The 26,307-nt window shown below is 34.5% G+C and overlaps 3 protein-coding genes across 4 annotated transcripts in view; 2 read left to right on the top strand and 1 right to left on the bottom strand.

Annotated features, from left to right (window-relative positions):
• The first annotated feature begins 560 nt into the window (after positions 1–560).
• Positions 561–6,917, top strand: LOC137400709 (homeobox-like protein HDP1). Its single transcript, XM_068087043.1, has 9 exons — positions 561–584; positions 816–991; positions 2,104–2,179; positions 4,052–4,133; positions 4,310–4,632; positions 4,749–5,225; positions 5,342–5,854; positions 5,971–6,447; positions 6,912–6,917. Exons 1-9 carry the CDS (start codon positions 561–563, stop codon positions 6,915–6,917), a joined length of 2,154 nt encoding a protein of 717 aa, XP_067943144.1.
• Positions 4,099–9,850, top strand: LOC137399286 (uncharacterized). Its single transcript, XM_068085324.1, has 7 exons — positions 4,099–4,133; positions 6,912–6,997; positions 7,644–7,838; positions 8,192–8,305; positions 8,414–8,680; positions 9,242–9,321; positions 9,729–9,850. The coding sequence occupies exons 2-7, from the start codon at positions 6,986–6,988 to the stop codon at positions 9,790–9,792; spliced, it is 732 nt and encodes a 243-aa protein (XP_067941425.1). The 5' UTR covers positions 4,099–4,133; positions 6,912–6,985; the 3' UTR covers positions 9,793–9,850.
• Positions 9,851–9,854: 4 nt separating this feature from the next.
• The window catches only part of LOC137399284 (proteasome activator complex subunit 4-like), a 102,163-nt gene continuing 85,710 nt past the window's right edge, over positions 9,855–26,307 (bottom strand). The window contains exons 27-35 of one of the 2 annotated variants that reach the window (XM_068085320.1): positions 25,985–26,089; positions 24,769–25,007; positions 23,563–23,837; positions 23,246–23,328; positions 22,808–22,933; positions 16,256–16,408; positions 16,025–16,096; positions 10,992–11,195; positions 9,855–10,496 (exon numbers count right to left, since the gene is read on the bottom strand). In XM_068085320.1, the coding sequence (XP_067941421.1) occupies positions 10,362–10,496; positions 10,992–11,195; positions 16,025–16,096; positions 16,256–16,408; positions 22,808–22,933; positions 23,246–23,328; positions 23,563–23,837; positions 24,769–25,007; positions 25,985–26,089 (1,392 nt within the window). In that variant the 3' untranslated portion in view covers positions 9,855–10,361. The remainder of the gene's footprint in view (positions 10,497–10,991; positions 11,196–16,024; positions 16,097–16,255; positions 16,409–22,807; positions 22,934–23,245; positions 23,329–23,562; positions 23,838–24,768; positions 25,008–25,984; positions 26,090–26,307) is intronic. The other variant, XM_068085321.1, reaches the window with a different exon arrangement.

The raw sequence follows: 26,307 nt of genomic DNA, 5'->3' as shown, positions 1-26,307 counted from the left end.
AACTGACACCACGCCAGCACAGATCTATAAGAATCGGGTTTCTACAAATATTACCACGCAATTATGAAAATCAACCCTGTTGAAAATTTTTTATTAATGAAAAAAGTCAAACCTGAAATAATGTCAAAATGTAGTCGTAACATTCTAAATACAACATCTGACACCAATTCATGACCAGTTTGCGTCTGCTTAAAAAATTATTATATAGTTAATTATTTACTAAAAACTCATTAATAACACCATTAATAGCACCATTAATAGCACCATTAATAGCACCATTAATAGCACCATTAATAGCACCATTAATAGCACCATTAATAGCACTATTAATAGCACCATTAATAGCACCATTAATAGCACCATTAATAGCACCATTAATAGCACCATTAATAGCACCATTAATAGCACCATTAATAGCACCATTAATAGCACCATTAATAGCACCATTAATAGCACCATTAATAGCACCATTAATAGCACCATTAATAGCACCATTGTCTGATACTACGCACATTGTGAAGAATATCCTTGCAAAACAATTCAAATTGTAGAGAACGACAATGATTAAAAGCAGTGCAATGCACGTGAATTATGAAAATGTGTAAATAATATGAACTACTTGGCATCAGGAACAAGGTGTTGAGACCCAAAAGGTTTATATCACTAAATTCTTTTAATGAACAGAGTAATTTATTGCTTTATAATAAGATACTTTGTATAAAATATCTAATCATATAACAGCAGCTGTGCTTTTTATTCACCAGTTTGTATGGCATGAACTTGCAAACAATAAACTGTATTCTGATTGGTTGTAGAAAGCCGTGACCGTGACATCACTTAATGTGAACAGCACTGGATTGATGGACTCTTCCTTCCAACACCTCTGTCATGTGTTCAACGACAACTGGACAATAACCAAGTTTTATGCTGCCAACAACAAGCTGTCAGGACACTCTGCTGCCAAAATGAGTGAAATCATAGGAAAGAATTCGTAAGTTTAACATATGCATTACTCATTCTGGAACTAATGCTATATATAGCCATCCATGTTGAGCAAACAGGATTAAAATGTTTTTGAGGTTTGTACAAATATGGAGTCTACCATTGCTCTAATGGTCGCCATTATTTAGAGGATTCTTGTTTCAACGTAAGCTTACACTTCGTGTGACAACTAAATGCATGTTTCACTGCTTCTGATTCCATCGAGATTGTTTTGCCAAGTTGACATTCACTGATTTCTAGATTATCTTAATAAACATGAAATCTACCAATCTACAGATATTCTATAAAAGGATGATATTAACATCTACCAATCTATAGATATTATATAAAAGAATGATATTGACATCTACCAATTTATAGATATTCTGTAAAAGAATGATATTGACATCTACCAATCTATAGATATTCTATAAAAGGATGATATTGACATCTACCAATCTATAGATATTCTATAAAAGGATGATATTGGCACCTACCTACTGACTTCTAGAGTTTCTTTGTACAGAAGTGATTAACATACTATTCTATAGATTTTATGACAGTATTAAGTGTTTTGGAGAAAAAACACTAGAATCACTGGCTAATATTAAAATGTTGAGTGTTTAATCTTGAAACCTTTCGTTGAAAATAGGGTCTCTTGTATTGCATCTTTTGTGAAACAATAATGTGAATCTCTTAATGTAATGACTTAATGTGATGACTTAATGTGATGACTTAATGTGATGACTTAATGTGATGGCTTAATGTGATGGCTTAATGTGATGACTTAATGTGATGACTTAATGTGATGACTTAATGTGATGACTTAATGTGATGACTTAATGTGATGACTTAATGTGATGACTTAATGTGATGACTTTATGTGATGACTTTATGTGATGACTTTATGTGATGACTTTATGTGATGACTTAATGTGATGACTTAATGTGATGACTTAATGTGATGACTTAATGTGATGACTTAATGTGATGACTTAATGTGATGACTTAATGTGATGACTTAATGTGATGACTTAATGTGATGACTTAATGTGATGACTTAATGTGATGACTAAAAATATGTTAGAATTCATGCATTTACTCGCTATTGTTCGCTTGCAGAGTTTTAGAACTGCTGGATATGTCAGGCAATGCATTTAAAGATGCTGATGGAGTTCATTTTGCCAACATCATACAGGTGTGTATATAGAGCACTTAATAACTGGTGTAAGAATGTACATGTATATATAGCAGCTAGTTAAAGTGATGCAAGATTTATACAGAGCTATTATCCGGAAGCTGTCATAATTTCCTGTGTGGAAGAAATAAGGTAGCATATCAGCTCTTTCATTATATCTTATTTTACTTTTATCAGCAAATTTTATTTCATTTATATATATAAATCTCAAAGTTTTTCGTCTGCCCAGTTATAGTTAGTTTTAAAAACAAAAAATGGGCTTTGTACTGGTTTTGAACTCACGACGATTGCAACCACAAGTTTGCCAAATCGTGTATCTAACCAGAAGGCTAAGCCTTTCTTATTGGTCTTAGCTATTTTATCTAAGATATTTATATCTCTAAATGGGAATACATAATTTATTACTAATTAATATTACCTTTTGCATTTGTTTTGTTTTTTAAATTTTTTTAAAGTGGTTTTAAAATTCATTACCTATTTTTTTAATTTGTAATTTTCAAATGTGATGTTTCAATTTCAAATTTCCTACTACCAACTCCAATTTCTAGTTCGTCCTTGGCGACCATCAAGAACTATGAAATTTAAAACATTCACACCTGAACTGTTGCATTATCTCAAGTAGGAATTGCATCTACATTCTCTCTCTATTCGGTCAGACAAAGCATCCAGAAAAACTATCCGATATCTCAATTTTACGTTTGTACCAGTATCGAGAAGTATCTGTATCGTTGTATTCAAAGGTTGGATGGATAGCTCCAGTTACAACAGTAACCTTTTTATATACATACACACTTCTATGTAATCATTGTTATTATTAATTTAACATATTCATGATTTTAATTTTTTTTTCTCAGTTTGTAATAATTGTATCAGCATAAAGTCATTTTTTATTGTAATCATTGTAGCAAAACAGACTATCTTGCCATTACTTGCTATTTATTTCACATTTAAAACGCCTTTGCAGTTGTTCTATTTTTCTCTTAATTTATTTGAACTGCACAAAACACTTTTTCCATGGTATGAAGTTTGAAAGTTAGACTGGTAAATTTTGAATAAAATTTTTTTTCCGTCCAAAGACCTTTTTATTATCCAGGCAACGCCAGGCATTTAGCTAATCTAGATAAATGTTCATCTGTCCAGTTATAGTACTCATAAGTCCTCTATGCGGAGGATTTGATCTCGGAACCTCCATTTCTGGAAACGGCTAGCTTATCCATAAGACTATAGCGTTCAACTAAGCATGGTGAAAAATAATCGTTAAAATGATCATTACAGTAGTTAAGATTCGCACAATGATTCATCACAATGCTTCATCACACGTAACAATTACTATCTGGTCCCACTAGGAGAATGCTTGGCATTGCACGAGTAATAAAAACAGCTTATAAACAGTTGCAAGTAATGTGGAATAAAAGTTATGTAGTAGGTAAAGTAATGTAATGTTTATAAGCTTTTTTTTATTATCCATGCAACGCTGGGAATTGAACAAGTTTTAACTATTGTTGAGTCCAACAAAAAAACTTGTCATTTGATGCATTAGGTCTATGCCATTTTGCAGTAAGGATTAATGCATTAGGATATGATAGGTGCTCAGTAAGGATTATTGCATTATGATATGATACATATTATGATATGATACATATTAGAATATGATAAATATTAGAATATGATACATATTGGGATATGATACATATTGGGATATGATACATATTGGGATATGATACATATTGGGATATGATACATATTGGGATATGATACATATTGGGATATGATACATGTAGGTGCTGCAAATATTGCTGCAGATATTTATTACTCTTATATATGTGCTGATCACTATATAAACAGCTGTTATGCCGAGATCCCAAATTGTAGACAAGTAAATTGCTCCAGAAGCTGTATATTAGTAACAACCACTTGGGAAATGATGCTGGAGGAAAAATCGGCAGAGCTCTAAGTAAGTGTTTTTTCAGAGGTATAAGAAGAGTTAAAAAAGAATTGTTTAACTACAGTACTGTGATATAGTTAACTACCATGACACAGTTAACTACCATGACACAGTTAACTAGCATGACACGGTTAACTTCCATGACATAGTTAACTACCATGACATAGTTAACTTCCATGACATAGTTAACTACCATGACACAGTTAACTTCCATGACATAGTTAACTACCATGACATAGTTAACTTCCATGACATAGTTAACTACCATGACACAGTTAACTTCCATGACATAGTTAACTACCATGACACAGTTAACTTCCATGACATAGTTAACTACCATGACACAGTTAACTTCCATGACATGGTTAACTACTATGAATCGGTTAACTACCATGACACGCTTAACTACCATGACAGGGTTAACTACCATGACACGGTTAACTACCATGACACGGTTAACTACTATGACACGGTTAACTACCATGACACGGTTAACTACCATGACACAGTAACTACCGTGACACGGTTAACTGCCATAACACAGTTAACTAGCATGACACGGTTAACTGCCATGACACAGTTAACTAGCATGACATGGTTAACTGCCATGACACGGTTAACTAGCATGACACAGTTAACTGCCATGACACTGTTAACTTCCATGACATTGTTAACTACCATGACACAGTTAACTTCCATGACATAGTTAACTACCATGACACAGTTAACTTCCATGACATAGTTAACTACCATGACACAGTTAACTTCCATGACATAGTTAACCACCATGACACAGTTAACTTCCATGACATAGTTAACTACCATGACACAGTTAACTTCCATGACATAGTTAACTACCATGACACAGTTAACTTCCATGACATAGTTAACTACCATGACACAGTTAACTTCCATGACATGGTTAACTACTATGACACAGTTAACTTCCATGACATGGTTAACTACTATGAATCGGTTAACTACCATGACACGCTTAACTACCATGACAGGGTTAACTACCATGACACGGTTAACTACCATGACACGGTTAACTACTATGACACGGTTAACTACCATGACACGGTTAACTACCATGACACAGTAACTACCGTGACACGGTTAACTGCCATGACACAGTTAACTAGCATGACACGGTTAACTGCCATGACACAGTTAACTAGCATGACATGGTTAACTGCCATGACACGGTTAACTAGCATGACACAGTTAACTGCCATGACACTGTTAACTTCCATGACATTGTTAACTACCATGACACAGTTAACTTCCATGACATAGTTAACTACCATGACACAGTTAACTTCCATGACATAGTTAACTACCATGACACAGTTAACTTCCATGACATAGTTAACCACCATGACACAGTTAACTTCCATGACATAGTTAACTACCATGACACAGTTAACTTCCATGACATAGTTAACTACCATGACACAGTTAACTTCCATGACATAGTTAACTACCATGACACAGTTAACTTCCATGACATAGTTAACTACCATGACACAGTTAACTTCCATGACATGGTTAACTACTATGACACAGTTAACTTCCATGACATGGTTAACTACTATGAATCGGTTAACTACCATGACACGCTTAACTACCATGACAGGGTTAACTACCATGACACGGTTAACTACCATGACACGGTTAACTACTATGACACGGTTAACTACCATGACACGGTTAACTACCATGACACAGTAACTACCGTGACACGGTTAACTGCCATGACACAGTTAACTAGCATGACACGGTTAACTGCCATGACACAGTTAACTAGCATGACATGGTTAACTGCCATGACACGGTTAACTAGCATGACACGGTTAACTGCCATGACACTGTTAACTTCCATGACATTGTTAACTACCATGACACAGTTAACTTCCATGACATAGTTAACTACCATGACACAGTTAACTTCCATGACATAGTTAACTACCATGACACAGTTAACTTCCATGACATAGTTAACCACCATGACACAGTTAACTTCCATGACATAGTTAACTACCATGACACAGTTAACTTCCATGACATAGTTAACTACCATGACACAGTTAACTTCCATGACATAGTTAACTACCATGACACAGTTAACTTCCATGACATAGTTAACTACCATGACACAGTTAACTTCCATGACATGGTTAACTACTATGAATCGGTTAACTACCATGACACGCTTAACTACCATGACAGGGTTAACTACCATGACATGGTTAACTACCATGACACGGTTAACTACTATGACACGGTTAACTACCATGACACGGTTAACTACTATGACACAGTAACTACCGTGACACGGTTAACTGCCATGACACAGTTAACTAGCATGACACGGTTAACTGCCATGACACAGTTAACTAGCATGACACGGTTAACTGCCATGACACGGTTAACTAGCATGGCACGGTTAACTGCCATGACACTGTTAACTAGCATGACACGGTTAACTGCCATGACACGGTTAACTGCCATGACACAGTTAGCCACACTTACACAGTTCACAAGTATACTTCAGTAAAATGATATTAAGTCAGCTTATTGAAGGTGTCAAATGTCATCAGCAGGTAAAAATAAAATTACATAATTTGCTTCCAAATTTTATTGTGGTGTAATAAAACATAATTGAGTGGGCAAGATTAAATGCTTGATAGACAATGCTGCTGGTTGATGTAATGGCGCTAGACTATTAACACACATCCAAACAATATAACATATTTTAACTGATCTAGCTTTGTTTGTTTGAAGGTTTGAATAGTACGTTAGAATTTTGTGACCTGAGCTGGAATGAGTTTAGAAAAGATGGAGCATGGCAGCTAACTATGCAGAGTGGGGTGAGTTTAAATGCCCGTTTGACTTTTGGTTTGTTAACAAAATTTTATTTTTAAAGATCACTTTTTAAATTAATTACATGTTTGCTTGGTTGTTGTAATAAAATAATGATGTTTTGGTCGAAGTGACCAGAGGCCCATCAAGGTGACTGTCACCAGGTCAATATGATAAACAGTATTGATATGTCATTGGAATATAACAAAATTTATTTGCTTAGTTTAGCAATATAAGCAAGCCTAAGTCACGAGCCTTTAGTCACGAGCTTAAGTTAATCAAATTAGACAATTTGCTAATTTTGCTATTTAGCTAGTGTTGTATATTTGTTAATTAATTCCACTTGCTCACTTTATTGTAACCTTCTGATGATCACAGATTACTAGTTTGTAGTGTATTGGTGCATTCCTGCAGCAGCAAACCTTCAACTAAGAACAACGCTAAAGTCTATTCAAGAGCAACTCCAATATGATTGTTTTATTTTAAAACCCGATTTTAGCTTTTGTTCAAAGTATGGAAAATGCTGAACAAGTATTTGCAATATTCAGCAAAACTTTTTCGGTGACTTTGGAGCCTCATTAAAAAAAGTTACTTTAATCTGATGTCAGTTTTGTCTCGCGAGGATGTAGCATACTACATTGTAATCTGTTTTAGATAAATGACAACCTGAAAGAGCTGGATTTAAGTTGGAATGGTTTAGGACTAGAAGGGTGCGACGGTCTATCACAGTTTCTTCAAGTGAACACAACTCTAAAAGTGCTCAATGTGACATCTAACAGGATTTCCCAACCAGCTCTTAGGCTTCTCACTAAAGGACTTGTCAAGAACTGCACGCTCGAGCGTTTCATGGTATGATAAAAAGTGTCTTATTCTCTTGCTAGCTTCATCAATTGTGGCTGTAATGACAGGCATAGCTTAAGTTTGCATAGAAAGGCCAGTACTGTATTTCATTTTGATGTTCGTTCAAAAAGTGCGTAACACTCAAACACTGACAAAGTAAGTATTGTCTAAGCATATAGAAGGTAAATAACATTCAAGAACCTACAGAGTAAGTAATACTGCAGCAACTAGAGAGTAAGTAGCATTCAAGCGCCTAGAGAGTAAGTGACATCTAAAACATGCGGAGTAAGTAACACGAGTAACCAAGGGAGTAAGTAAAATTCAAATAAATAAAGAGTAAGTGACATTCATGATTGTTACAGGTCGGCAAGAATCCTATCACACATAAGGGTGTGATTGAATTTCTAGTCAAACTGAAGTCTCTGCAGTTATGTAAAGCTTCACCAATTCCATCTCTTCAGTTGATTGACTTCAGTGTAAGTATATATAAATTGGTTCATAAGGTTAATATAAACTGTACAATATCATTTACAGAGGATGTTAGAATGTCAGGGGACCTTATTCATACTAATTCTATATTTCAGGGAATATTAGTTGGCAGAGAAGTAGTGCAACTAGAGTCATACGTAAGAGAAGGTTTTCCAAAGCTACAATTTGTCATGGATTCTTCCTCGATAGACGCAGCGCTTTCCCACAACCACCCGAAACATGAGTATACCAAGCTGAGCAAGGCTCAAGCGCAATCTCTCTTCATCGAGACTCTTGCTAAGACAGGAATTGAACCGGAGTATGTCTTACCTAAACATGCAAAAGTTATGTGGCAACTGGATGAGGTGATGGAGCTATTGACGGTAAAACAATGTTGACAACAAATCCTTACACGACGGCTATATCCATTTGTGTTTCACATCTTACACCATCATGATTGACATATTATTACGCAAGTTTCTGACAGTAAAAGGCTTCTTTCACAACCTTTCACATTTTTATCTTTCACAACCTTTCACATTTTTATCTTTCACATTTTTATCTTTCACAACCTTTCACATTTTTATCTTTCACAACCTTTCACATTTTTATCTTTCACAACCTTTCACATTTTTATATTTCACATCTTTATCTCTTCTCTGTCATTTAAAATTATTTTACCGACTCATACTATTCAATTAAATCAGTTTATAACGAAAAACTGGAGTCAGCGTCAGCTCCCACTTCTGAAAATTTGACATACAACAGTTGTTGCTCTTTTAGTAGCTCAATTTTGTACTTGTGTTAGCTGAATATGTACATGGGTGTCATAGCTTTCACCATTATCTATGCTATTGCTGCTAGGAGCAGCTCATTCAACACCTGTCTGTATCATCTATTTGTTCATATTGTCAGACAAAACCATGTATGTGTTTTTGCTGCAGGCGCTGAGTGTTCCTCTCACCCCTGCTACCATAAAGCTTATGCTTAAGAAAAATGCTACTGATGGAGTTATCGTACCAAGGTAAGACATTTCATTTGTTGTTCTTTACATACCAACTGCAAAAATTTAATGAGCATTTTTTACCAAGCAACATATATTGAGGCATTAGTGTACAGTTTGCTGGCAGTTTTATGACGTCGTTATAAAGTACGATGTTAAAATGTCAAATGACAGTTTTGACCATGAACTAATAGACTAATGCTTATAAAAATGAATAATACGCAGTGAGTCAAGCATTATCTTCTTTTGTGAACAACATCAACGACAAAGAATTATTTCTAGAAGCAATTGTTTCTGTGATACTTTTTCAATACTTGATATGTGTATAATTCTATAATAACCACATGACAATTAGCTCCTCTGCACCCCTTTTGCTGTTCTATAACTGTTAAATACGATCTCTCAATCTATTGTTTTCTGAATTTTAGCCAAATTCTCAGTGGATGTGATAAAAGGGGAGGATTAAAGAGTTGTGTCCAACGGGCGCATTGACGTCAGAAAACATCTGAATTTCTAGTAATTTCCTGATATTATTGCCCACTATTCATCAACTAATTGACGTAATTCTTCAAGTACATGTATTGGAATCTTCAAAGCCTTGATACATAACTTACGATTTACAGCCAAAATTTTAGAGTGTGACGAAAATTTGCTATTTATATTTTGGAAGTTTGCAAACAGCAAATACGATGCTTAGCATAAACTAGCTCTCCCAGTATAAACACATTACTTACTATACGCTCCATATTCCTAGAACTCGACCCCTTGTAACACATGCAAGAAGGCTTCTTTTAGCTCTACCAGATGCAGTATATTTTGATGAATTAATGTTTAGCCACATACAATTTATTGTCGATAAAATAAATGACTTAGAAAAATACATTTTGCATAGTTGGAAATTCTAGGAATTGCACAAAGCCATTGCTCCAGTTTTTTCAAGGACATTTAGACAGACTACTTGAAATAAGCAGCGGGAAGGTTAGATAGCAAAGGTCAGCAGGTAAATTAGAGAGCAATGATCAGCAGTGTGGAAATACTGGTGTCTCAAGGCCAGTCTGTTTCTAAGCATAATAGTTAGCAGACACTGACAAATCAGCTAGAGCCATCAACTGGTCAACAGTAAACTTCTGCTTGTGCTCCAGCCAGCTGTCTAGGTGGGTCCGCCGGAAGTCAGACAGGACATCTTTCACTGTTTGCTAAAAAATTCACAGCAAGTATCATCTAACTTAACTGCATAAAGCTGCCTTTCCACTAGTTCTAGCCCATAGACTTAAATGTACCGTAAAACATCTGTTTGATTGCCACTATAAGGGAAAAGTTAAAAAATACTAGCTAGCTGTAAAGCATTGCTATACAATAACGAGCAACATGAGCTATGGTAGCTAGCTGTAAAGCATTGCGATATAATAATGAGCAACGTGAGCTATGGTAGCTAGCTGTACAGCATGAGCTATGGTAGCTAACTGTAAAGCATTGCTATATAATATTATTATACTATTATCTATGATAGGAAATTAATGACATACATAAACAGCTATTAAAAGGCACACATCCATAAAACCAAACCTGACAAGTAAAACAGTAGCGCTTCTAAAAAGTTAGTAAAATGGAAATGCTTTGAAAGTTTAAGAAAGATAGTCTCGGATCCATGCACATTCACAGTAGAAGGAAAGCTGAACTGTGAGGCTGACCTGGATTGGCTGAGCATCGTGAATGTGATCACTGAGGATCATGAGAACATCTGGTATGAACTCAGGTACTTCATAAGGATAGGCACTAACAATTGCTCCTAGCCCGAGCACCCCGGTGTGACACCTGTGCAGCCTTCGCTCTTTCTCCTCTTTGCTGCCAGTTTTGGATCTCGGCCTAGTCGCCGCAAGCTTTTTGAAGTGATCCTAACAAATACGTTATCATGTCATATGTAGCGTTAATCATGTTTTAACAGTATTTCAGATTGCAGTATTTTGAAGTGATCCTAGTAATGTATAATTATACCATGGAGAAACTTGACTATGCTAGTGGAAGCCAACTGACTGACGAGTAGCTAACAAGATACCGTAAAACCTCTAATCGAACGCCATGGCACTCTATTTTTCAACTATTCCTCTATATTAGCATTTTGGGAAAATAATTTTAGCCCTTTCATGGGTGAAGCAAATGTCGAATATATTTTACCCTCTCCTTCCGGTGGAGCGGTATTAAACCTTTTGAATGCAATAAATCTGCTAAATTACCTCCAACTTACCTCCAACTTGTCAAAGATCTCTTAATAAATATGCATTGAGAAAAGGAGACCTATCTCTACCAGTTGATATCTATTGCTTGCAATTAACCTGCGATGATATTATAGCTTGAGTACTGCTTTACAATCTGTTGGAGCGTTCAATTTTTATTACATTCTAAATTTGAAGATATGTTTTTATTTTACTATACTAGCTGTGCTACCAGGCGTTGCCCGGGTTATGGAGCCTTACAATGCCTCGGGTTTGCAACCCGAGCTGATAAACCGAGTTATACTTACAAACGCGAGTTTGTAAAAATAAGGTGCAATATATTGGTATTACGGTAGCATAACCGTAGATCTGGTTATATTAATGATGATACACCAACAGGCACCCGAGTTTGCAAACCGGATTGATAAACCGAGTTATATTTACAAACTCGAGTTTTTAAATATAACTCGGTTTATCAACTCGGGCTGCAAATCTGAGACACTCTAATCCGCCATAAGTTCTAATTTTACAGTACATACATAGTTTAATTTCTATTAGCTAACGGGTGCCTGTCAGTGTACCATTGATAATATAACCAGATCTACGGTTATGCTACCGTAATACCAGTATATTGCACATTATTTTTACAAACTCGCGTTTGTAAATATAACTCGGTTTATGCAAGCCCGGGGCACTCTAATCCGCCATACCGGCTAATAGAAAAGTCTTCGGACAGAAAATTGATTTGTATTTAAGTTTTTAACATATAACAACATTTGCCATTCTAATTTTCAAACTACATATCAGGAGAAAAGTGTTTTGTCTTATAAACAATGAGATGTAGTGAGAGTTGCTCGCTATTAGCCAGTACGTTTGATAATGTGAGCGTGCAGCTTCTCGCAACGTTATGCTATGACCCGCGTCGTACGCAAAGGGGTTAGGTATTTGCTCTCATATAATGACTTATATTGGCAAGATAGCAATTCGATTTCTGTAGTCTAGTGGGTAGGGCGTCAGACTGAGTAACGGCAGGGTCCGAGATCAAATCATCTTCGGTACAGAATCTTCATTCCAAGATTTTAAGATCTATAGTGGACAATCAAACCTATGAATACACCTTCGACGACCAACTTTGAGAAATATATATATAGATTTAATAATGCTGAATAAATACTCATTGATATGTTTGCTACAGTTTGCAGCCACAACTGGCTTTTTATGAGCCATAGAAGAGTAGTTGTAAGCTGTGTTAAAATAACCACAAGGATGCTAGTAAATAATATGTTGCAAATCTGAAAATTTATAAGTTACATAATGATAGCCAGAATGAGTAATACACATACTTTGAGAAATATATATATATCGATAATCGATCAAATGCTACAAATGTATATATTTATGAACCAGTGACATAAACGAACCTTACTGTATATTACATGCAGAAACAAAATGTTTTAAAAAGGACAATATTTTCATCATTTGCTTGGATAGCTGCGTGCTGGTTGCTGCTTTCCATGGAACAAACATCTTCTGGTTGTCCAACACTTTCCACAATGTCTTCTGACCTCAACTTTTCTTCTGCACCGCTAAACTAGTCGATATTAGTGACCAAATCATTTTTGGGAGAGCAATACTTTTACGGGTTGCATTTAGCCCAAATGCAATGAGTAAAAGTTATGCTCGATAAACGCAACCTTGGCCTTAAAACTAGTCGTTCATTTACCATAGTATATGTAAATGGTTTTTTACATACGTATACTGTAAAATATCAAGACCGTGTTAAATAAAGAACTACTATTAGCTTGAGACAATTATTAATTATTTTTATGGTGTTGCTTTCAAAGTTTTAACGAAAAAAACAAAAAGGTTTGGAGTTGGACAAGAGGGAATTAATTGTTACTGATATAAACGATTCATTATTAATACGATTTTGTGGACACTTTTCTACTGACCAATTGACATTATGGGTTCGTAACAATCAAAGATTGTCAAAGTAGCGATCAAATGGAGGTGGCGTTCATTTAGAAAGTGGTGCTCTATTTTTCAACCCTTCTCTCAGGGTGGCAGTTAAATAGAGGTGACATTCAAATGGAGGTAGCATTCAATTAGAGGTTTTATGGTATATAAACATCTATGATGCCATTTCATGGAATATGCTTCTCTTTTATATTTAGATAGTTACAGAAGCAATGGGTGTACAAAAGTCGCAAATGACTTATTTCTACAGTTATTCATTATAAAAGATGGTCTTTAGTTAGGGGTAAAAACGCAACTATTATAGTAACTATTATATTGCATAGATAACAATTAGTCGTACCAGTTTATTATTGCTTATGGGATGGTTCTTTAAGGTCATGGTTCAAAGATAAAATTTTGTTTTAGTGAGAATGCACCAAAAGAACTAGTAACCCACATTTCATGGACAAAGTTATTCAAATTAAATTAAAAAGAGTCCTGTACCTGAAAAACCTAACATGGTGTATTGATATGTAAAGTGTAGGAGTCACTCAGGCTAAAACTTGTGACCATGTACAATAGTAATACAGAAGGTCCTATAACATAAACCTTCTTTTACATAAATTCTACTCAACCTAAACAAATTATGTAAAAAAAATTTTGCATCGTATTACATAAGAAATTTCATATAATGCAAAGTCGGTACAAATGAAGTTGGTGCAAATCCCCAATTTCAATTTAAATAACGATAATACCATAATTAGCCTTCAATATATATAATCTTTTTAATGTATTTTAGAGATATACAACATTTTTTAATTTTTTTCTGCGGCATAAACCTTGCTGTAGAGAAAAAATAGATTTAAATTGACATCGAAGGTGTGCGCTCCACTTAACATAAAACTACCGTAATCATGCCTCCTAAACCAAATGTAAGTGATAAGAAAAGAGGAAAAGTTGTCTATACAAGAAAATAATACTAAAGTTACTATACTGTCATTAAACTAAAAAGTTGAGCTTTTCATTTTCAAGGGCCGAAGGGGTGAGTATGGGAAGATCTTAGAACGGAGTAAAACTGTCTAAATGTATTTTACGATTTATATAACATAAAATTCCTATAACGTAAACGTTCTTGGAACAGATTATTTACGTTGTGGGAGCGTTTACTGACCACAATGATTAACTTACAATGAGCCATAGTTTGCTAGACGTGAATCTACCTTTTACAGTTGTGTAAAGGATAATTACATGAAACAAACAGATTCTCTAGTGTCACATAAAAGGTGCCTGCATTGAATGCGATCAATTCAGATCATGTGTCCGTCACAATTGTACAAAAATTAAAGTAGTTATTGTTTTGATTGAGGTAATGGAGTACATGAAAACAGCAATAAGAAGGTTCTGCTGATCGCGGATAAGTACATGAGTGTTGATGCACATTTAAAAGCCATAGCCTGAGATCTTTACAAATATTTAAAGACTTGTAGGCTATGGTAACAGACTAATAGTCGCTTTCTAGCCAACTCTATCGGTGTAGGATAAAAATATTTTATTAAGTTCGATCACAGATTATTGACAGAGTAGCTAACTTGTCATTGCGAATCACTGGAATGGTCAAATAACTCCTAGTTTAAGAACATAAATGGGATTAATAGTTATTGGGTGTCTCATTCAACAATGGATGTTTCATCAAACTCCATAAAACTAGAGGTTATCGTACAATAATCGTCAATCGCTCAGCTTTAATGTAACCTTTACTCATAGTAGATAGTGTCAGTAGTTTGTGTATAAATGAGATGCTATTAAATAGGCGTGATAAGTGTATTCTGTGTGCAGCAGACAATTATTAGGTGAGACTTGGTACAGGTGAGACTCGGTACGGTTTAGACTCGGTACGAATGAGACACGGTACGGTTGAGACTCGGTACGGTTGAGACTCGGTACGGTTGAGACACGGTACGGTTGAGACTCGGTACGAGTGAGACTCGGTACGAGTGAGACTCGGTACGGGTGAGACTCGGTACGGTTGAGACACGGTACGGTTGAGACTCGGTACGGGTGAGACTGGGTATGGGTGAGACTCGGTACGAGTGAGACTCGGTACGAGTGAGACTCGGTACGAGTGAGACTCGGTACGGGTGAGACTCGGTACGGGTGAGACTCGGTACGGGTGAGACTCGGTACGAGTGAGACTCGGTACGGGTGAGACTCGGTACGGGTGAGACTCGGTACGGTTGAGACACGGTACGGGTGAGACTCGGTACGGGTGAGACTGGGTATGGGTGAGACTCGGTACGAGTGAGACTCGGTACGAGTGAGACTCGGTACGAGTGAGACTCGGTACGGGTGAGACTCGGTATGGGTGAGACTCGGTACGAGTGAGACTCGGTACGGGTGAGACTCGGTACGAGTGAGACTCTGTACGAGTGGGACTCGGTACGAGTGAGACTAGGTACTGGTGAGACTCAGTACAGGTGAGACCACAGAAAAATTGGGTAAAAACTAATGAAAAGGAAAAACTTGAGCACCTAGATGAAACCATAAAGGTTACTTACAAGCAGTTGTTGGACATCAAAAAAGTGAAACTGAAGTCCTCCACTCAGTGTTTCTGCAGCTACTAACCTCACCTGAAAATTATTAGAAATGTTTTTCAAATAAGGATACAAAAATGTTATTTAGATCACCATAGCAAAGAGATCAATGCTCTTGATAAATAGACATTCAGACTGTTTGCATCGATGCATGAGTTATTAATATTTGCCAATAATGTAATGTATAAGGCCTACCTCAATACGCTCATCAGAGAGTAGGTCAAGAATAAGGTCTAGGAGTTGCTGACGCAAATCTCCGTAGAGATGAAACTGGTTAAGAAACATCATAGACTGGAGCATTTCAACAACCATCACTCGTGCGTGCCATGACTTTAGATTCATCGCTTCCTACGAGATCATATTATGTGCTACTGAGTGTTATTAATAGTCTTGTTATTATATAATATACTACTGAATGTTATTAATAGTCTTGTTACTATATAATATACTACTCAGTGTTATTAATAGTCTTGTTACTATATAATATACTGCTCAGTATTATTAGTAGTCTTGTTACTATATAATATACTACTCAGTGTTATTAATAGTCTTGTTACTATATAATATACTGCTCAGTATTATTAATAGTCTTGTTACTATATAATATACTACTCAGTGTTATTAATAGTCTTGTTACTATATAATATACTGCTGAGTGTTATTAATAGTCTTGTTACTATATAATATACTACTCAGTGTTATTAATAGTCTTGTTACTAAATAATATACTGCTCAGTGTTATTAATAGTCTTGTTACTATATAATATACTACTGAGTGTTATTAATAGATTTGTTACTATATAATATACTACTCAGTATTATTAATAGTCTTGTTACTAAATAATATACTGCTCAGTGTTATTGATAGTCTTGTTACTATATAATATACTACTCAGTGTTATTAATAGATTTGTTACTATATAATATACTACTCAGTGTTATTTATAGTCTTGTTACTATATAATATACTACTGAGTGTTATTAATAGTCTTGTTACTATATAATATACTACTCAGTGTTATTAATAGTCTTGTTACTATATAATATACTACTCAGTGTTATTAATAGTCTTGTTACTATATAATAAACTACTCAGTGTTAATAATAGTTTTGTTACTATATAATATACTACTTGGGGTTATTAATAGATTTGTTACTATATAATATACTACTGAGTGTTATTAATAGTCTTGTTACTATATAATATACTACTGAGTGTTATTAATAGTCTTGTTACTATATAATATACTACTCAGTGTTATTAATAGTCTTGTTACTATATAATATACTACTCAGTGTTATTAATAGTCTTGTTACTATATAATAAACTACTCAGTGTTAATAATAGTTTTGTTACTATATAATATACTACTTGGGGTTATTAATAGATTTGTTACTATATAATATACTACTGAGTGTTATTAATAGTCTTGTTACTATATAATATACTACTGAGTGTTATTAATAGTCTTGTTACTATATAATAAACTACTCAGTGTTAATAATAGTTTTGTTACTATATTATATACTACTTGGGGTTATTAATAGATTTGTTACTACCGTACAGGATGAATTTATTCGCGGAGTTATATTTCGCGAAAATTGTCTTTTCATGCATATTCGCGGATGAATTTATTCGCGGCTGAAAACTGCCACTCTCTAGGAAAAGTTAACTCTATTACGTCTAGCAATAGAGTTAACCTTACGCATGCGCGGCTGCGCGCATTGCGCGTTCCGTTTTCTATTTAGCTTACGACTACGGGTGGATCGTACTAAGCTATAAATTCTTTGTTGCGTTCAGAAGTTTTCACGAATATTCACAGATTTGGAGGCCTTTGATGAACCAACAATTTGTGGTAAGTAATGAATTTTTCTCATTTACTTAATTAGTTGAATCTTACTTTGGTTCTTCGGTAAAACGCAATATTCATGTTTTCCATCCCTACCAATTCATTATTTGTTTTAGTGTGAGAGAGAGATTTTTCATCATACACGGAAGAACAATGATTGCAAGGGTGGTGTATGTCATTTTTAGAAGATCACGAATCATTCAGGGAAGTCTGGAAATTCAGATAGAAGTGACCGCAGCTACTTACGAGGAGAATATATCTGATTTAAAAAAAAGAGCAAAAACGCCTTTACGAGCACAAATCTTTGGCCAGCCGGCAGAACTTTGCAATAGTAAGCTACGAGGAGAGTTCTGATGATAACTTCCTTACTAGCCATGTAGTAGCAAGAGAATCGTCTTTAACATCTACCCAAGACAGTAACAGCGATGTAGAGCTGCTATTACCAAAATAACTAGTCGGAGAGCGCCATTACACGCTAGTATTCACTTATCAAGAGTCTCAGTTTAATTTTTTTGCTCTAGACAATCGCAATATAGACTAAACTGTTTATATTTACTCCATTCAACGTTTGTAAAATTTTATTTGTACACTCAAGTTTGTAATAAATTATAATATATCTATACATGAAATAAAATATATGATTTAATCATGTTTGCTGCAGCGATATCAAGGAGTTGTTGTCAATGAAGGGGTCTAGGTTGACTGGTTGCTTCTCTGCCAATATTCCTGCCTTGATGAATATTACTACTTGTCTCTAGTTTTCGTAATCGGAGTAGGTTGTTTTATTCTCAATCTGCAGTAAACACAAAAAAGAAAAAAATCTTAACAAGTGTCAAAGAAGTACAAAAACAATAGCTGAAGTATTTAATGAAAGCGATCAGTTTTTAAACAAAAGAATTAACTAATGCAGTTAATAATGGAAAAACGTATCTGCACAGCACATCAAATACATACCATAATGTCCAGATCAGAATCATGATCGTCCTCAACTTCGGTATTCGAGATTGATGGAGTTGATTTCAATATATAAAGACTAGGAGAGCTTTTTTGCGATGATGAAGCCATGCCGAACTACTTGTAAAAACCTTGAATAATTTTGTAAAGTTTGTTGCAATGGCAATAAAACTCGGAACCCCGGCAATGATTTTAAAGAAGTTTTGGAACTCGGCTACGTTTAGTACTTCTGCCTAGTGGCTATTTTCGCTATGACGCCATTCTGCCTATCTTGTGACAACCTTGAATAATTTTGTAAATAAATGTGATGCATTGGCAATGGTGTTAGCTCAAAGCCTAGGCAATGATTTTAAAAATGTTTTGGAACTCACCTACGTTTAGTAGTTATATTAAAAACTAGCCTAGCGACTAGTTTTCAATTTGATGCAGTAGTTATTCTCCCTTGTGATAAAAAATAGAACTAATTATTCACGGAATTTAATAATTCGCGGAGTTGACTGCTCGCGAAATCGCGAATTTTTATATCCATCGGATATTTTCATCCTGTACGGTATATAATATACTACTGAGTATTATTAATAGTCTTGTTACTAAATAATATACTGCTCAGTGTTATTAATAGTCTTGTTACTATATAATATACTACTCAGTGTTATTAATAGATTTGTTACTATATAATATACTACGCAGTGTTAGTAATAGTCTTATTACTATATAATATACTACTCAGTGTTATTAATAGATTTGTTACTATATAATATACTACTTGGGGTTATTAATAGTCTTGTTACTATATAATAAACTACTCAGTGTTAATAATAGTTTTGTTACTATATAATATACTACTTGGGGTTATTAATAGATTTGTTACTATATAATATACTACTGAGTGTTATTAATAGTCTTGTTACTATATAATATACTACTCAGTGTTATTAATAGTCTTGTTACTATATAATAAACTACTCAGTGTTAATAATAGTTTTGTTACTATATAATATACTACTTGGGGTTATTAATAGATTTGTTACTATATAATATACTACTGAGTGTTATTAATAGTCTTGTTACTATATAATATACTACTGAGTGTTATTAATAGTCTTGTTACTATATAATAAACTACTCAGTGTTAATAATAGTTTTGTTACTATATAATATACTACTTGGGGTTATTAATAGATTTGTTACTATATAATATACTACTGAGTATTATTAATAGTCTTGTTACTAAATAATATACTGCTCAGTGTTATTAATAGTCTTGTTACTATATAATATACTACTCAGTGTTATTAATAGATTTGTTACTATATAATATGCTACTCAGTGTTATTAATAGTCTTGTTACTATATAATATACTACTCAGTGTTATTAATAGTCTTGTTACTATATAATATACTGCTCAGTGTTATTAATAGTCTTGTTACTATATAATATACTACTCAGTGTTATTAATAGTCTTGTTACTATATAATATACTGCTCAGTGTTATTAATAGTCTTGTTACTATATAATATACTGCTCAGTGTTATTAATAGTCTTGTTACTATATAATATACTACTCAGTGTTATTAATAGTCTTGTTACTATATAATATACTGCTCAGTGTTATTAATAGTCTTGTTACTATATAATATACTACTCAGTGTTATTAATAGATTTGTTACTATATAATATACTACTCAGTGTTATTAATAGTCTTGTTACTATATAATATACTGCTCAGTGTTATTAATAGTCTTGTTACTATATAACATACTACTCAGTGTTATTAATAGTCTTGTTACTATATAATATACTACTCAGTGTTATTAATAGTCTTGTTACTATATAATATACTACTCAGTGTTATTAATAGTCTTGTTACTATATAATATACTACTCAGTGTTATTAATAGTCTTGTTACTATATAATATACTACTCAGTGTTATTAATAGTCTTGTTACTATATAATATACTGCTCAGTGTTATTAATAGTCTTGTTACTATATAATATACTACTCAGTGTTATTAATAGTCTTGTTACTATATAATATACTGCTGAGTGTTATTAATAGTCTTGTTACTATATAATATACTACTCAGTGTTATTAATAGTCTTGTTACTATATAATATACTACTCAGTGTTATTAATAGTCTTGTTACTATTTAATATACTACTCAGTGTTATTAATAGTCTTGTTACTATATAATATACTGCTGAGTGTTATTAATAGTCTTGTTACTATATAATATACTGCTGAGTGTTATTAATAGTCTTGTTACTATATAATAAACTACTCAGTGTTATTAATAGATTTGTTACTATATAATATACTACTCAGTGTTATTAATAGATTTGTTACTATATAATATACTACTCAGTGTTATTAATAGTCTTGTTACTATATAATAAACTACTCAGTGTTATTAATAGTTTTGTTACTATATAATATACTACTCAGTGTTATTAATAGATTTGTTACTATATAATATACTACTCAGTGTTATTAATAGTCTTGTTACTATATAATAAACTACTCAGTGTTATTAATAGATTTGTTACTATATAATATACTACTCAGTGTTATTAATAGATTTGTTACTATATAATATACTACTCAGTGTTATTAATAGTCTTGTTACTATATAATAAACTACTCAGTGTTATTAATAGTTTTGTTACTATATAATATACTACTCAGTGTTATTAATAGTCTTGTTACTATATAATATACCACTTGGGGTTATTAATAGTCTTGTTATTATATAATATACTACTGAGTGTTATTAATCGTCTTGTTACTATATAATATACTACTCAGTGTTATTAATAGTCTTGTTACTATATAATATACTACTCAGTGTTATTAATAGTCTTGTTACTATATAATATACTACTCAGTGTTATTAATAGTCTTGTTACTATATAATATACTACTCAGTGTTATTAATAGTCTTGTTACTATATAATATACTACTCAGTGTTATTAATAGTCTTGTTACTATATAATATACTGCTGAGTGTTATTAATAGTTTTGTTACTATATAATATACTACTCAGTGTTATTAATAGATTTGTTACTATATAATATAATACTCAGTGTTATTAATAGATTTGTTACTATATAATATACTACTCAGTGTTATTAATAGTCTTGTTACTATATAATAAACTACTCAGTGTTATTAATAGTCTTGTTACTATATAATATACTACTCAGTGTTATTACTCGACTAGTTACTGTGATCGGATTTGAGCGGTTCACAAAGAAAGGCAGAAATTAAGCATATCCATGATACTCTAAAGGAACAGCCACACTGCAGCTGAAACGAGAGTGACGATGTTTGAAGTCTCAGATAGGAGAAGCAACCAAAGCAACCAAAATCTGAAGGTTTGCAATCCAGTTACTTTGGTGATGCCTAACTTGGATCAGATAGGCTTAACCAAAGCTTTTATTTGATTTAACAATATTTGCTGGCAATTCCATCATGCAATAACTGGCAATTCCATCATGCAATAACTGAAATTGAACAACAAGGAAAAAACAAAAACGTGCAAACCTCGGTTCGGTTGTTCGGTTCTGGCCTTTCCAGCTACGCTTTACAAATTTCTGCATCTATATTCGATATATGTACGCTTCAAAAATCAGTTGCTGCATGGCCACAGATTTGATGTCACTAAGTTCACCGTAACCGCTCACATGTGGAGCACTCTGCCTTTAACAGTTAGCAGAATGTGGAGCACTCTGCCTTTAACATTTAGCAGGGCTTCACTAACATTTTCACTGACCTTTATTAGCCAAATACAATCTTCTAAAACTTAACTCAATAAAATGTTCTAAATTCAAAATATGATAAAATTGCAAAAGCTTGTAAAAATACATTGAAAGCGCGTGTCAGCTCCGATTGAGTTACCACAAGCTGGAAACATTGCTCTCAAATTCACTCACTTACTTTAATAGTGTCAAGAAATTGCGGCAGCAAGGTAACAGGCAGCAATGTCTTGCACATATATTTAGCAACATCTTTGCTCTGCGTCATCAGTTCAGGGTCACTAAAGTCAGCACTGTGTTTACAGATCTGTAAAATAGCAGCAAACCTTTCAGATGAACATGATAGAATGAGAATATTTGGCTATTTTACTAATCAATAAATATCAACCATAGAGGCTAACAATATATTGGGTAACAAGAGTTGGGTAGATTTATGTAATTCTGATGGAGACTCAAGTGACCTCTCATCGAGGTGAAGCAACTAAATTTGCATCAGCTGACAATTCCAGGATTGCTACTGTAAGATTTCAGTGGAATATCTCACTATTATCAAAACTGTTATTTCCTGTCACCTGATTCTTTCTTACAGTTTTCCTTCATATATTCTTAATAAACTTACGATAGGTAAAAAGCAAAGCATTTCTTGTGTCCATGGCTGAGGAGTCATATGCCAATCAAAGTTGTATTCCAGCCATGAAAGCACTGCAAATATCAAAAATGTAAAAGTCTCCAACAACCATTATAACAATCCTGCAAGTTGTTTCACCCTCTATCTGTCTATCTCTCTTGTCGTCTATCTCTCTCGCCCTCTATTCATCTCACCCTCTACCTCTCTCGTCCTACATCTTAGCCTCTATCTCGCTCTTTACCTCTGTAAACCTCTATCTAGCACTATTTGCTTATGGTGACCGCAAGTCAACATTCTATGCCAATCACCTGATTTAAGGATCAACTTTTCCTCCTCGTCTTGCCCTTTTCCCACAGCTGTATGAGAGTTTTCAAAGGCCACTTTCACTTTCCCTACGACATCGTCAGTGAAAACATCGCCCAAGCGTTTTTGACTCTCAGTAGTGGTTTCCTTCATGCCAATTCCTTCGTCAAAGTGCTCAACAAGAGGAAGACAGTGCCTGATCAGATCCGCTCTGACAGGGTTATTCCAAGAGAAAGAATTGATGTAAGGCATATCGGCCTCGTAAGATGTGCAGAGCGCACTGAAATTATAAAAGAAGCTCCAAGAAAAGGACTGTTACTAGTAAGGACTGTTACTAGTAAGGACTGTTACTAGTAAGGACTGTTACTAGTAAGCACTGTTACCAGTAAGGACTGTTACCAGTAAGGACTGTTACCAGTAAGTACTGTTACCAGTAAGGACTGTTACCAGTAAGGACTGTTACCAGTAAGGACTGTTACCAGTAAGGACTGTTACCAGTAAGCACTGTTACTAGTAAGCACTGTTACCAGTAAGGACTGTTACTAATAAGTACTGTTACTAGTAAGCACTGTTACCAGTAAGGACTGTTACTAGTAAGCACTGTTACCAGTAAGTACTGTTACCAGTAAGGACTGTTACCAGTAAGGACTGTTACCAGTAAGGACTGTTACCAGTAAGGACTGTTACCAGTAAGGACTGTTACCAGTAAGTACTGTTACCAGTAAGGACTGTTACCAGTAAGGACTGTTACCAGTAAGGACTGTTACCAGTAAGGACTATTACCAGTAAGGACTGTTACTAGTAAGCACTGTTACCAGTAAGGACTCTTACTAGTAAGCACTGTTACTAGTAAGCACTGTTACTAGTAAGCACTGTTACTAGTAAGCCCTGTAATTCAGTCTTGTACAGAATTCATTGCAATTATTAGCAACTGATAGGTCTGAACACTAGAGATTTTGTAGCTGAGGAGATGGGCCATACGATAAGGAATTGTTAGAACAAACAATCAATTATGACCTGAAGGCTGAAGCTACATAAAACTACATTTTTAATAGAACAGAACAGCTAATCTGCAATTATTACAGAAGGTGTGATAAGGGCAACAGAAAATAACGGTAAGGCTTCTGTGCCACACTAGACTAGATGCGTGTCTATCCACCTGCAACAGGAAAAGTGCATGACAAATAAATATTATGATCTGGTCCACCTACTAGCCAATCTTTGACCTCACTAAAGGAGAGGAACTTGTGAGAAGCTCTCGGCCCAAATTTGACATGTATCTATTAATCTCAGGTACACGCCACCGCTGTCTTCCCACAACAGACTGCAGGAAATAGATGCGTGATGCTATCTCCAAAGAGGTCGCACTGTCTCCTTTTTGTTGCACAGTTTTTACCTCGCCCAATAACAGCTCAAAGAGTCTGAAGAGTTTCTTGGGCTCTCTTTGTGTCTACAAGCGGGAGAACCAGTAGGTGCCAAACAGCGGTCAAGAAGGTACAGGATGCTCACTACTCCAAACTGGCAGAAATCACACAACATTAACCACTTAACCCAACCAGCCCTCACATGGATGCAAAAATGTTTACGATAATTAAGAATGTAATAAAAAGGAAGAAAGTGGAAGAAAAAAGATGATAATTTGCATTGAATTGCATGATAATGCGTACAGTCACACCTCGATATTGGCCATAGTACATTCTGGGACTGAGCTCGTATGTCAGTTTTCTCGTATCTCAAATCAAAAGTTTCCATGTAAAATAACCAAATATAAATTAATCTGTTCACACCGCCTGAACAAACCATCAAAAACAGGATATTACAATGAAACAATGTGTTTTAATTGTTTCAATTCACCACATAAGCTCACAAAATAACAAATACGTATCTAGTGATTATGATCTGCAACAAAATGTAACATGATTAGGTACAGTGCTGTAGGGAGTTCTCACATTTGAGAAAGACAGTAGCGGCTGTGTGAGACAGACTTGACAGCAACATGCTCGGTGCGCTACACTTTTGTAGCATAACAAACTTTGAATTTAACTTAAATGAACTTAGCTTACTATACATACACTTAAATATAAGTTTTAATCTCTACACTAACCTTAATTCTAACTTGATTTTTACTTCGTTACTTCTCCCTGTCCAGCTTGGCTCTTTCCGCCTCGCTCTCACTTCACTTTTAGCCAACCTTTTTAAAACTTTTTCACACTGATCCCACGAGAAAGACCAAGGGGTACTGTTCTCATAAGCAGCCTCTCGCGTACTCAGCCACCTAGCAGCCGCATCAAGAACTGTCTCGTATCTCAAATTTCTCGTACGCAAGGACCCTCGTATACCGAAGTATGATTGTATTGTAAAGTAATGTCAAGTAATCACTGCGCTAATGTCTCCGACTGATTTCTGAAGAAGCAAAGCAGTACTCACCGAACAATTAGCAAATGCACTCCCCCAATGAGGGTAGACCTCATCGGCTATGTTAGTTATGGCTGTCTTGATAACTGGTATTGCCCAATCAAACAGCTCCATCACCTGCAATACCAACTTATCAAAAAGATCCTCTTAGATAACAAAATACATGACATAACCTCTTGCCTTACACATACAACAAAAACAACTAATTGGAATAAAATGCTGATTTTTAAATTAATTAAATAACCTGATGTAACGCTGATGTAATTTCACATAATAAAATTCAATAAATTTAGCTTGCTGAAACAAACATGTCTAAGCAAAATTGGCACATACAA

Source organism: Watersipora subatra, chromosome 7 (assembly GCF_963576615.1).
Source record: "Watersipora subatra chromosome 7, tzWatSuba1.1, whole genome shotgun sequence".
Taxonomy (NCBI): Eukaryota; Metazoa; Bryozoa; class Gymnolaemata; order Cheilostomatida; family Watersiporidae; genus Watersipora; species Watersipora subatra.
This window is presented reverse-complemented; position numbering and strand designations above follow the sequence as displayed.